The 13,695-nt window shown below is 39.9% G+C and overlaps 1 protein-coding gene across 1 annotated transcript in view; it reads left to right on the forward strand.

The window, feature by feature from the left end:
• Positions 1–13,695, forward strand: part of SCFD2 (sec1 family domain containing 2) — a 394,561-nt gene that overhangs the window by 141,216 nt on the left and 239,650 nt on the right. The window contains exon 5 of the mRNA XM_006047767.4: positions 13,442–13,691. Coding sequence (XP_006047829.4) covers positions 13,442–13,691 — 250 coding nt within the window. The remainder of the gene's footprint in view (positions 1–13,441; positions 13,692–13,695) is intronic.

Genomic DNA, 13,695 nt, shown 5'->3' on the forward strand with positions numbered 1-13,695 from the left:
TTTCCTTGTTGCTGGTCATTTTCCTAAGGGGGCTCGAGGCCTTACAGTACATTTTCCTTCTTACTTCCCGTCAAGTGATACAGAACATTTAGAACTAATACTTAGGATAACTGTTCTGGTTTACACAGACAGCCTTTCTGCTGGTCTTTTTTGCTGGAGCCTCCACTGCATTTTTCTTCCTCCTCCCCATTCAGTAGCCTTTTCTTTGCTCTGTAGATCCTGGAATTCAAATTCTCTCACAGGCTGGGAAGTGCAGTATCACATTCTCCATTAAGATAGCTACAATTTATATTTCCATCTTCTCATATATCCTTTAATTTACCAAAATGTAGCTCCTTTTCTGGAGTCAGCAAAATGACTTCATTTCAGTTGCCTGCTAGTTGTGAAATTGTTGCTTAGCTAGATTAAAAACAAGCAAGCACAGAGGGGAAATCTTGGTTTTTAGTTAATGTATACAGCCTATGGGATATTTTGTTATTAAAGACGAAATTTACTGAGAACTCAAGCAAAGAGTGGACACATTGAGTTGGAACTGATTGGAGGAGTGTGAATATTTTTTATATAGGCTTCAGAAAGCTCAGGGCTGACCTGTTTTTATTATTTTTATTGGCTCCCTTGATGACAGACAAACTGGTCTAACCTGGGGCCAACAGAACCAGCAGGAAATTTAGGTCACGGATAGTTGCATTTTAAAAACTCTGGTTTTTTAGATGCTGCTCAATCATAATTGATTGATGATAACATGGCAGAGAGGGCTCGTAAATCATAAAAGGTGGCCAGATAAAGACAAATGGCTGGAGATTTCACTGGATACATGGTCCCCAGCTCCCTGTGGTGTTCTGTTCTGCTCTCTGAAGGAGCTGCTTGTCCCTCCTTTCATGCAACTTACGGCCCAGCTGGCCTGTGTACAGAAAAGGGCCTCTTAAACTTGGCAGTTCTGTTTGAAGTAACATCATTTCTCAAGAGATGGGGGAAAAAAAATTACAAAAAAAGTTTCTATCCCCCCTAAAACATATGTGTGTTTTAAAATGAATAGCCTTTAAAAGTTGTTCTTTCCAGCCTCTCTGAAATGAAGGCCCTAGCCTTTACTGGTAGCCGAAGTTAAGTGTAGTCAAATGAGATAATTTGATAACTCCTATAAGCTTCTTATATGGTCCGGCTCTGGCTTTGGGTAAATGCTAATTTGTAATAAGAACTCTAAGTAGATAGCTCTGTTCTTCCCAGGATGCAGGAAATGTGGCCTGGTATAATGGCATTTTAAAGAGTTTTTATTGAAGTAAAATATAATATTGTAGGAAAGTACAACTCAATGAATTTTTACTAACTGAAAACATCTGTGTAATCAGCACCTAGGTCAAGAAATAAAATATGAGCAGCAACTCTGGAAGTCCTGCTTTTTCTTCCTCCCTGAATTCTAAAAACATAGTTTTCCCTGGCTTTTATATTTTACATAAATAGGATCATATAATATGTTCTTTGTTACAGATTCTTTCATTCAACGTTTTATTTGTGAGATTCATCTGTATTGTTGTTTTATGAAATTGGAGGTTGTTCTCATTGCTGTGTACTATTTCATTGTATGGCTCTCGCACAGGTTTTCTCTCCTGAGCATTTTCAGTAGGAGAGAAAGTTTGTAGAGTCTGTCTGCACCTTCCCTGAGGCGTTCACAGTTTTCCATACCCAGGAATCCTGTGCTCTGCAGACGCAGAGTGCCAGTAAGTTCCAAGGGCCCCTTAGAGGGATAAATTCTAGGAAATGCTTTCATACTTTGAGATTAGCATCTCATTGCTCCTTTGCTCCTGCTGCTGCTGCTAAGTCGCCTCAGTCGTGTCCGACTCTGCGATCCCATAGACGGCAGCCCACCAGGCTCCCCCGTCCCTGGGATTCTCCAGGCAAGAGTACTGGAGTGGGTTGCCATGGCCTTCTCCAGCGCATGAAAGTGAAAAGTGAAAGTGAAGTCGCTCAGTCGTGTCCGACTCTTAGCGACCCCATGGACTGCAGCACAGCTGCTTATTTTATTAGGTCTTCTTGATACCTTCTTCCAACTTTCTTGTCTATGATAGTATTTTGCTCACTCCAGAATCCTTCCATTCATTTTTGTCTCTTTCTCCCAGTCCTAAGCTCAGACATCCCCCCTTTCTGAAATATTTTTTTCTGTCCTGTGCTTACATATCACTCCAATTCTGCCTTCTCTGTTCTCTACTTTGAACCATATCCTCCTACTCTGAACTTCCATTCAAAAACCTTGCAATAATTCTAGATTCTTCTGTTTTTCTCATACTTGATATTCAATCCATTAGTAAACTATGCCAGCCTTAGCTTCAGAATATTTCCAAATGTAACTAATTCACATCACCTCCAATGTGTCTACCTCAGTCCAAGACCCATTTCTTCTTACTGGGATTATTGAGATTGTTTCCTACCTGTCTCTCTGCTTCCCTTGCTCCTCTGAAGTCTGTTCTCTTCATCCGAGTCTGAGTAATAACCTTTAAAAAATTTTTTTTTACATTTTTATTCTATATGGAGGTATAACCAATTAACAAACAATGTTGTGATAGTTTCAGGTGAACAGTGAAGGCACTCAACCATGCATATACATGTATCCATTCTCCCCTAAACTCCCCTCCCATCCACGCTGCCACTTAACATGGAGCAGAGTTCCATGTGCTATACAGTAGGTTCTTGTTGGTTATCCATTTTAAATATAACAGTGCATATGTGTCTACCCCAAACTCCCTGACTGTTCCTTCCCCCCATCCTTCCCCATGGCAGCTGTAAGTTCATTCTCTAAGTCTGTGAGCCTGTTTCTGTTTTGTAAGTAAGTTCATTTGTTTCATTCCTTTTTAGATTTCACATATAAAGGATGTCATACGATATTTCTCCTTCTCTGTCTGACTTATTTGGCTCAGAATGACAGTCTCTAGGTCCATCCATGTTGCTACAAATGGCATTATTTCAGTCTTTTTAATGGCTGAGTAATATTCCTTTGTACATATGTACCACATCTTCTTCATCCATTTCTCTGTCGATGGACATTTAGGTGGCTTCCACGTCTTGGCTATTGTAAATGATAGTAATAGCCTTTTCTTTTTAATAGTTGATTTACAATATTGTATTAGTTTTGAGTGTACAGCAAAGTATAAATACATGAATCAATATTCATACACGCACTCTTTTTAGATTCTTTTCCCATATACAGAGTATTGACTAGAGTTCCCTGTGCTATACTATACAGCAGGTCTTTATTAGGTATTTATTTTATACATAGTAGTGTGTTTACGTCAATCCCAATCTCTCAATTTATCCCTCGTCCTACCAAGCCTTGTAAAACAGATCATACGATTCCTTTGTTCGAAAGTTCATTTATCTCACAAGAAGAGCAAAGGTTCTAAAAATGGGCTATATGGTCCTGAATGATCTTTGCCCTTATCCACCTTGTGTCTTATCCTCTTCCCACTTCTCTTACTGAGGGAACTGAGCCTGCTTAAACAACTTCTACACCGTTGATCGACCACTTCCTCCTGCTGCTTCTCCTCTGAAGCCCAGACCATGGTTCCAGTCTACCATCTTTACATCAACTGCTCCTGGAGACCATTTCCACCCTCTTTGATGACTTCAGGATCTGATTCCTTTTTGTGCATATCTCTTCAGTGTGTCCCATCCTTTTTTTTTTTTTTAACATAGTTGTAGATATACATAGCGGAGAAGGCAATGGCACCCCACTCCAGTACTCTTGCCTGGAAAATCCCATGGACGGAGAAGCCTGGAGGGCTGCAGTCCATGGGGTCGCAAAGAGTGGGACACGACTGAGAGACTTCACTTTCACTTTTCACTTTCATGCATTGGAGAAGGAAATGGCAACCCACTCCAGTGTTCTTGCCTGGAGAATCCCAGGGACGGGATTCTGGTGGGCTGCCGTCTATGGGGTCGCACAGAGTCAGACACGACTGAAGCGACTTAGCAGCAGCAGCAGCATATATACATAGAAAATTATGCTGTTTGAAAGGACACACTGGGTTGACAGCCACACAGAACTGGAGGCCACCGCCGTGTGGCATTGGCTAACCTGAGCCTCAGCCAGCTGTCCCTTGGGCTTAGGGATGGCGGGTAAATATGGCATGGAAACACTCTGAATGAAAAATTCTTTCTTAACATTGTCATTGCAACTACATATCCTTCCCACCAGAGGTTTTTAACCTTGAATGAGGTTCTGGGGCCAATCATCTACCTTACTGGGGGGCTCTAAAGAGCTGCAAGTCTATAGATCTCCTCTGACATGCTGAGTTGGTCTACTGCTGCTCTTGCTTTGTGTGATTTGTCTCACTTACTGGGTTCCCTTGATGATTTGTCCCAGTCAGAATCCTGGCTTCAGAGCCTGTTTCAAGGGTCTGAAATCCCCTTCCCTCACAAACTCAGATTTTCCTCTGACTGGGAAGCTCTAGAGAGGAAATATGTAGTGGATCAGTTCTCGGTTTTAGAGAAAGACAGCCTTAAGTGGATCCCAGCTCAACTATTCACCAGCTGATGTCCTTGACAAGTCATCTTTCTCAACCTTAATTTCTTCCTCTGAAATAACAATGCCCATGTTATAGGGTAATCAGGAGGATTAAATGAAATAATCTGTAATAATAATATTTTTATAGATGTTTGTTTCTCTTTTTCTGATGTCAGCTACTTTGCTATAGAGATGAGTGTACTTTTGATCCTTTATTCAAAGGACTGAGCTAGATGCTGGAGATTCCATTAGGAATAAGATGTGTTTCTTGCCATGAAAAATTTTTCAGTCTTAGAAGGGAACTAGACATGAATAAACAATTATGAAGTTCAAAGTGGTAAGAACCATAGTAGAGGAAAATAGAGGCTTCTCAGGGATTATAGAATAGGTACTCTTAACACAGGGAAAATCAGGGGAGATAATTGTGAGACCAGGTGGAAAATATGGGGGCAAAAAACCAAAAACATCCTGGACAGCAGTATAAGCCTGTATAGAAGCACAGAGGCAAATGCAAGTAGTTCAGCTAAACTACAGTGTAGCCTGGAAGGAAGGGGTTCATGATGGATAAGGCTGAATGGTCAATTAGAGCCGCAGAGGCAAAAGAAATGTGTGTATCATGTAAAAGCTTTATCTTGAAGACAATGGAAACCATGAAATATCTTGAAGGATATCAGATTTTGGGTTCAGAATGAGATAAGTCATGATTAGATCTATTTATTAGTCCTTGCAGCCTAGGTGGTAGAGGAAGGAATAGAGGAGATGGATATATAAAATCATCAGGCCTTGGTGGCTGATTTGATGTGGCAGGGACAAGGAAAACCCAAGTAGACTGCAAGTTTCAGTCTTGTTCAACTGGAATAGTGATGGTACCACACAGTCAGTATGGGTATAGACTGTATAGACTGCAGAACAGAATCCAGGGTAAAAATCTTCACTTCAGTTTTAGACAAGTTGAATTAAATTTGCTAATAGATATATGAGAAGTTCATTTGTTGGCTGTATAGATAGGGAGCAAAGGAAAGAAATTTGGCTGAAGATGTAGATTTATGAGTTATATAAGTATTCTGATTAAGGTGAGATAGCAAAGCAATTCACAAATACAGTGACTCAGACAAAATTGTTTATTTCCCATATACCCTGCAGTCTAGAAATTGTTGAATAGTCCAGTCCAGATACCACTCAAAATGTGGTCCACTGGCCAGCAGCATTGTTATCACCTGACAACTTATTAAATGCACAGAATCTTCAAGCCCTGTCCCCAAACCTAGTGAATTCACATCTGCATTTAACAAAAGCCCCAGGTAAGCCACATCCACATAATTTTGAGAAGCTCTGGTTTAAGGGATCGATGGTATATGAGAAAGGGAAAAGAGCACACAAAATTACAAAAATTTTTTTTAGATGTGACATGTTTAAACCAGTAGATATTAATTTTCACTATAGTAGAAATTAAAACTGAGAAAAGTTTAAAATGTTTATTTATCAATTCCTTTAAAAATAACAAACCTGTTACAAGTTAACATAAATAACGTATTTTATGAAAAATAGCAGTATTTACAAACCAAAGAAAAAGTGAGAATGGCATTGGTTTATATGTTTGCAAATCTCTTAAATGTCTCCCTGAAGAGAAAAACAGCTGGATTCTTGTATTTGCCTCCTCATTCAATATGCTGCCATATGTTGTTTTGGTTGAAGCATTTGAAGAAAATCCAGCTTTGTGCAGATACATAGTTGAAAAAGGCAGGAACATTTTTATTTCCTTTTCAGATGTTTGCAGATACTATGTTTTGATACCACACCTTGACGCTGCAAGTAGTAATTTCTTAAAGGTATGCTGTAATATGGGATTGGAAATCATATCAATGAGCTTTCTGTACTCTTTTACGTTAGAACCCACTCATCTGTCCTGCATTGTGGATCAATCTTTTGCCTATGCCTGATTTTCTTACATCATGCATGGGTCATTTGGAAAATACTGACTCACTGAGGTATGCAGATCTTTTCAAATGTTGACACATTTCATCATTCAATTCAAAGAAAAAAATCACATTTTTAATGTCATACTAGATCTTATAAAAAAGGTCTTTAAGTACTTAGAATCTGACAGTGAGAGATACAAGTTTTCCAAAAAAAAAAAATATATATATATATATATATATTTTTTTTTTTTTACTTAAAAGCCAGAATTTTATCATTGGCAATAAATATGTCAGTTGTTTTCCTGGAAGAAACAGGCTCAGTTTGTTCATTTTTGAGAAGAAGTTTGTCAAGTACCCAAATTTTAATTATAATTTCTCTATCTGAAATTTTTTTCAAGTAATGATGGTATTCATGAGAGAAACAGTTAATTTGGCTTACGATTCAAACACTTGCACGAATGGTTTTCCTCAGAATAGCCATGACATTAAAAGATGCTTGTTCCTTAGAAGAAAAGGTATGACAAACTTAGTGTATTAAAAAGCAGAAACATCTCTATGCCAGCAAAGCCCCATATAGTCAAAGCTATAGTTTTTCCAGCGGTCATGTATGGATGTGAGAGTTGGACCATAAAGAAGGCTGAGTGCCAAAGAGTTGATGCTTTTGAAATATGGTGCTACATAGGACTCTTGAGAGTCCCTTGGACAGCCAGGAGATCAAACCAGTCAATGCTAAAGGAAATCAACCCTGAATATTTAGTGGAAGGACTGATGCTAAAGGTGAAGTGCCAGTACTTTGGCCACTTGATGCAAAGAGCTGACTCATTGGAAAAGACCCTGGTGTTGGGAAAGGTTGAAGGCAGGAGAAGAAGGGGTTGATGATGGTTGGATGGCATCATCGATGCAGCGGACATGAGTTTGAGCAAACTCCAAGAGATAGTGAAGGACAGGGAAGTCTGGCGTGCTGTAGTCCATGGGGTCGCAAAGAGTCAGACAGGACCCAGCGACTGAACAACAACAAGATAATGTAGGTTGATCTCCTCATCTCAAGGTCTTTAACCTTAATCACATCTGCAAAGTCCCTTTTGTCATATAACGTAACATGTATGGTTCTGGGGACAAGAGTGTGGGTCTCTTTGGGGAGGTGCATTGTTTTGCCTGTCATGCACTAGTGTGTATTAAATATTTGTTGAAGGGATGAACAAAGGATCCTAACCCATCACTCATTTCTCAGAGCTTTGCTCTGCCATGATATTAGGTGTTGATTATTTAAGACTCAGTTGAGGTACCACCTCTTCAAAGATGTAGGTGTTCCTCGGCTCTATTTCCGGAGTGAATGAATCCCTCTGCTAAAGCAGCAGCAGCATGACCGTTTACTCCTGTCCTCACTCTCCTGTAAGCTCCTTGTGTCTTGCTTTGTTCCTTGCATGCCTAGAGTAGAGCACAGTGTAGGGCACATAATATGTATACAATAAATATTTGTTGATGAATGCATGAGGGCAGCAATTAGTTATCCTTGTACACACCAAGTTACACTTTTGCATTTTCCCTGGAGCATATAAAGCTTATCCCCTCCCCCAAAAAGCAGAGTGGCTTTAGTTATGGGGATTTAAGGCCTTGTGGCAAGTATTAATGCAAAAACGGCAAAGGCCATTAATACATATGGTATTTGGGGTCAGAAGGGCCTCACATACTCCCTCAGGCCCCACACTGGCACCATCCCTTGAGCCTGCACCCACTAACTGAGCGGAAGTTGGAGGAATTGCAGACGGGTTCTCAGCAGAGCAGCAGTTTAGATGGCTTAGAGTTTCCCTGAGTGTCCTCAGACTCAGGCCGCAGAGGGGCAGGTGTGGAACAGCGGTCTGCTCTGTAGCCATACCACACATGGCCCGTTTGCACCTCATGCCTGCAGAGCTAGCCAGCAGAGACTGACTGACTTTGCAGAGGGATTTTAATTCAGCCCCCAACTTGGCTTTTCTAAAGACAACATACATTTTACAGAGGACCTTTTGTATGGAGTTACTGGGGACTCATTCAAGAATAACAGAAGTCCCAGTCTGCAGAATTTAAAAAAAAGAAAAATTTTTTTTTTGGTCATTCCAGACACAGCTCCAGTCTTCCACCTCCCACCAGTAAGACCATTTATATAAAAATGAGTGAGAAATTTAATCCCTGGTACTTTATAAATAATCCATTTCCCCCCCTTTCTTTGTGGTTTACTCTGTATGTGCTTTTTTAATGGCAGCGTTTAATAATGTTTATATTGCCTTTAACCTTTGACTAATTTTGCAGTTAGGTTCCAAAATCTGGTTTCACATCCAGTGTGTGTAGGCTGCTGCTCCTTCCTTTGAGACTACTGGCTTCTTATTCCTGGAAGGTATTTCATTCCCTTCCCAAGCATCTTAATCACTTCTGCTGGGTAAAAAGGGTGTCCATGGGGTAGTAGGCAATAGTAGTAGTAGTGGGAGCTCTGCAGTCTGGTAGGTGGGCTAAGTCGCTTCAGTTGTGTCTGACTTTTTGCAACACTATGCACTGTAGCCTGCCAGGCTCCTCTGTCCATGGGATTCTCCAGGCAGGAATACTGGAGTGGGTTGCCATGCTCTCCTCCAGGGGATCTTCCTCACACAGAGATTGAACCCGTGTCTCTTATGCCTCCTGCATTGGCAGGCAGGTTCTTTACCACCAGCACCACCTGGGAAGCCCTCTTCCTTTTACTACACTGAAATCAGTCTTCCTGGAATTTTCAGTCTGATAGAAAGATCAGAATGTACCTGTCTTTGTCTCTTACTGTCCTTCCCTTCCCCCGTCTCCTCCCTCTCCCCTTCCTCTTCCCTTTCCAATAAATGTTTTCAGAATGGTTTTAGATTTATAGAAAAATTGCCAAGATAATACAGAGAAGTTCTGTATACCCCTCACTTTACAGTATTGTGTATCCACAACCATTCATCAAAATTCAGAAACCAACACTGGTACATTACTCTTAATTATAAATTCCAGACTTTGATCTCATTTCACTAGTTTTTCTCTAATGTCCCTTCTCTGTCCCAGCATCCTATCCAGGACATCACATTACATTTAGTCATTATGTTTCCTTTGTTTCATGTAGTGTGTGATAGTTTTTATTTTTGTTCTATTTTTCATGACCTTGACAGTTTTGGGGGAGTACTGGTCAGGCATTTTGTAGAATGTCCCTCAGCATCTATCTGATGTTTTTGTCATGGGTTTATGGGTTTGGGAGAAGAATACTGCAAAAAATGAAGTGCTGTTCTTATCACATCATGTTAGGGACACATGATATCACTATGACATCACTGGTGACATTAACCTTGATCCTCTAAGATAAAGTCGCTCTTCCCTCCCTTTTCCATACATAATTTTTTAGAAGCAAGTCACTATGTTCAGCCCATACTTAAGAGGTAGGGCAATTAAATTCTACCTCCTGGAGGGGAAGTGTCCTATATAGGTAAGTAATCTGGAATTATTTTGTTAAGGAAGGTTTGTGTCTTCTCCTGCATTTATTAACGCAGTCATTTATTCATATCAGTTTGGAGTGATGCATATTTACTTTATACTTCGGGTTATAATCCATTGCTACTTTAATTATTCTCTTGCTCAACTTGTTCCAGCTTTGGCCACTGGGAGGGCTTCCAGTTTTCTCTTGTGTTCTCTTCATGTGTCCCCATTTGTCTGTTTTCTGAGGATTTCCTTACTTTGTGGCACTATAAGATATTCCAGGTTCTCCTTGTATTTCTCCTGCCCCAGCCCCAGCCATTCCAAGGATCTCTGGTTCCTATTATTGGAGAGTGAAATTAGAAACTAAGATCTGACCACTGGGGTGCCCATTGCTGCTGGGGTGTCACTACTTCCAGATCTTCTCAGTAGACAAAGTTAAATACATGCGTGTATATCAGCCCATGTTACACATGTATGTGCAATATTTCTGCATCTACATTTCTTCCTATAGTAAAGATTTTCTATTTTGAGTATTTATATTTTGTTGTGTAGCAAACAATGAGAATATAATTCACTCTATTCTATCATCACTGGTAATTTTTTTAAAGGAGTAAGAAGAAAGTAGAAATGTAGATCTTAGCATAACTATGACTTAAGAACTCAGTCATTGTCCTTTATCATTTCAGAGATAAAGACTTCCTAAAAAGTTTCAGATCAGATCAGATCAGATCAGTCACTCAGTCATGTCCGACTCTTTGCGACCCCATGAATTGCAGCACTCCAGGCCTCCCTGTCCATCACCAACTCCCGGAGCTCACTGAGACTCACGTCCATCGAGTCAGTGATGCCATCCAGCCATCTCATCCTCTGTCGTCCCCTTCTCCTCCTGCCCCCAATCCCTCCTAGCATCAGAGTCTTTTCCAATGAGTCAACTCTTCGCATGAGGTGGCCAAAGTACTGGAGTTTCAGCTTTAGCATCATTCCTTCCAAAGAAATCCCAGGGCTGATCTTCAGAATGGACTGGTTGGATCTCCTTGAGGTCCAAAAAAGTTAAGAGACTAGTTAGTGGAATAGTCAGAAGTGGATTCTGGATATTTGAAATGAAATCTCTTTATTTCCACCATATCTAATGCCTCTGTAAGACTGATTAGTATTCTTGGCTTTGTTTTCAACTCAGTTATTAACTACTTGGAATGCTTTAATAAACATTTTCGAGTTGGTGTGCACAAGCATGACCAGGCAATCCGAAGTCCACCACAGTATCACTGAGGAGGGATTTTGCTCTCCATGGCAGGTGTGTGTGTGTGTGTGTGTGTGTGTGTGTGTATTCAGTTGCTATTCAGTCATGTCCAACTCTTTGTGACCCCGTGGACTGTAGCCCACCAGGCTTCTCTGTCCATGGGATTTCCCAGGCAAGAATACTGGAGTGGGTTGCCATTTCCTCCTGCAGGGTATCTTCCCAACCCAGGGATCAGACCCACCTCTGCTGTGTCTCCTGCATTGCAGGCGGATTCTTTACCACTGAGCCACAGGGGCATATCTTAGATCAACGACTCGAAAATGATGCTATGATGGCTGGATGTTAGTGAGTGAATCTTTTCAAATCATTATGATGATTACCCTGCCCCATTTTACTTTTTATAACTATCTCCAAAAAAGTCTTTTTTGCTCTGGGAAGAGAACCACAGGGCTCCTACAGGACAGATACTTGATGTGTACACCTGCTTTTTAGAAGTGGGTCATAAAGCGATAAAGGAATCTGCTTAATGACATCCAGGAGTTGGTGATAGGGTAAAAAGTAGGAAACGAAAACTGTAGCCCCCACAGCCCCTCTTTTAACACACAGCTCCTTTCTTTTAAATTGCCTTTGACAACATGTAAAGCAAAGAACAAACCCTTGAAAGTTCCTCTCAAGAGATTCCCAAGGCTATAGGACAGTCCTAGGATGCCTTCAAACCTTTCAGCCATGTCCTTTGAGACGTGGCTATGTTTATACTTGGTAAACCATGTCTTGTTACCATGTAACAGTAAAAGCTCCATTCTGTTCTTTTCCAGTTGTACTTTTTATCCATTTCATTTTGGTTTTGTTTGGTACATTGTGAACATCCAAGATTTTTAGTGGAAATAAAAACAGCTGTTTCTCATGTACCAAAGAATTTAATTGTGAACTTTAACCTTGAGATAATATATCCAGATTTTCCCAGGTGTAGGAATGACTTGACTAGAAAAGCTCGTTTTGGGTAGTCATCCCAATAACAACCAAATTCAGCTGCTTACTGTCAACTTCATTAAGAGAGAGAGAGTTTCTATAGGTCTTTCTTTATTTCAATACTCCCTTCTTAACATGGCTTTTCCTCTTTAAAATAGTGCATATTTACCTACATAAACAAACACACCCTGAAGTCCCATGTTTCATTCCGGCTTTATTTTTCTCCATAGCTCTTACCAACATTCAATATGCTATATATTTTACTTCTTTAGCTTTTTGTCTGTTTTCTCCCACTAAAATGTAAACTCTATGAGAACAGAGGATTTGTTTTGTTCGCTGCTATATTTCCCAGACCCAGAGTAGTACTTGGAACATAGTAGATTATCTGCTCAGGGAATGCTTCAAAATGAATCATGTGAAAGTTGCAAGTTCTGATTATTTAGCTCCTGATTTTAATATAAATGCAAATAGTTGAACTTTATTTTATAGGGTTATTTTACATTGTAAGTAAAATTAAATCACCATGTAAGTTGGGGATTTGTCTATTCACCAAAAACTTCAGAATTTGTACAAGCAGTGTGCATAGTGCCTTGGAAATTATGCAACTCGCTCAGTACTACGATGCTATCATCACTTGAAAGGAATTTTGAAATTCTCTGCTAAATATCACTCAGGAACTTGAAATATCTAAAAGCACACTTTTTTTTTTTAAGTTTAAAGGTGAATCAATTCAGTTCAGTCACTCAGTCATGTCTAATTCTTTGTGACCCCATGGACTGCAGCATGCCAGGCCTCCCTGTCCATCACCATACCTTCAGACTAACCCCAAAATATCTTGAGGTGTCATTACCCACTTTGACCAGATTTAGCAGAAAATGACTTTTCATTGTTATTTTAAAAAAATCTATTCTATCTCATATTTGCCAACTTAAAGAATATTAAAAAGAATATGCTATAAAATCCAAAGTAATTCCTCTGAAGGAGTGTCAGCATTCATTTGTATACATAGGTGCTGGCATGTTTTTATTTTTAATCATATTACTTTACAGATATTTACATTTTCTAGTGTCTGACGTACTTACACTTTTATTTTTAGAATACATGGGCTCTTATTTGTTTAGGAAATGTGTAAGATAATACAAAAGGATATGCAACTTGACCAGCCTTTTGATGAACTAGATCTTTCAAAAACATAGCTCTAATGCCAAATTTCCTGCAGTATTCTCTCCAGGACAAGAAACAAATAAAAAACCCATCTAGTCAGTGAACATCACAGACTTGTTTGCATGCTATCCTTGGACTCATGTAGTGCATAAATTACACCTTTGTACAGATTGACGTATGTCCTATTCCCCCCTTTTATTTCAGAACATTGGGGAATCGACAATGTCTGTTGTGTTAAATCAGCTGCTGCCCATGATTAAGCCTTTGAACCAGAGGACCAATGATGACTACAGCCCCGAAGAGCTGCTGGTCCTCCTGCTATATATTTATTCTGTCAGTGGAGAGTTCTCAGTGGACAAAGACCTGGGTGAAGGTGAAGACAAAGTGAAGAAAGCATTGGCTCAGGTCTTTTGTGAGGAGTCTGAATTGTCACCTTTGCTGCAGAAAATCACAGGTAA

The sequence above is a fragment of the Bubalus bubalis genome, chromosome 7 (assembly GCF_019923935.1).
Source record: "Bubalus bubalis isolate 160015118507 breed Murrah chromosome 7, NDDB_SH_1, whole genome shotgun sequence".
Taxonomy (NCBI): Eukaryota; Metazoa; Chordata; class Mammalia; order Artiodactyla; family Bovidae; genus Bubalus; species Bubalus bubalis.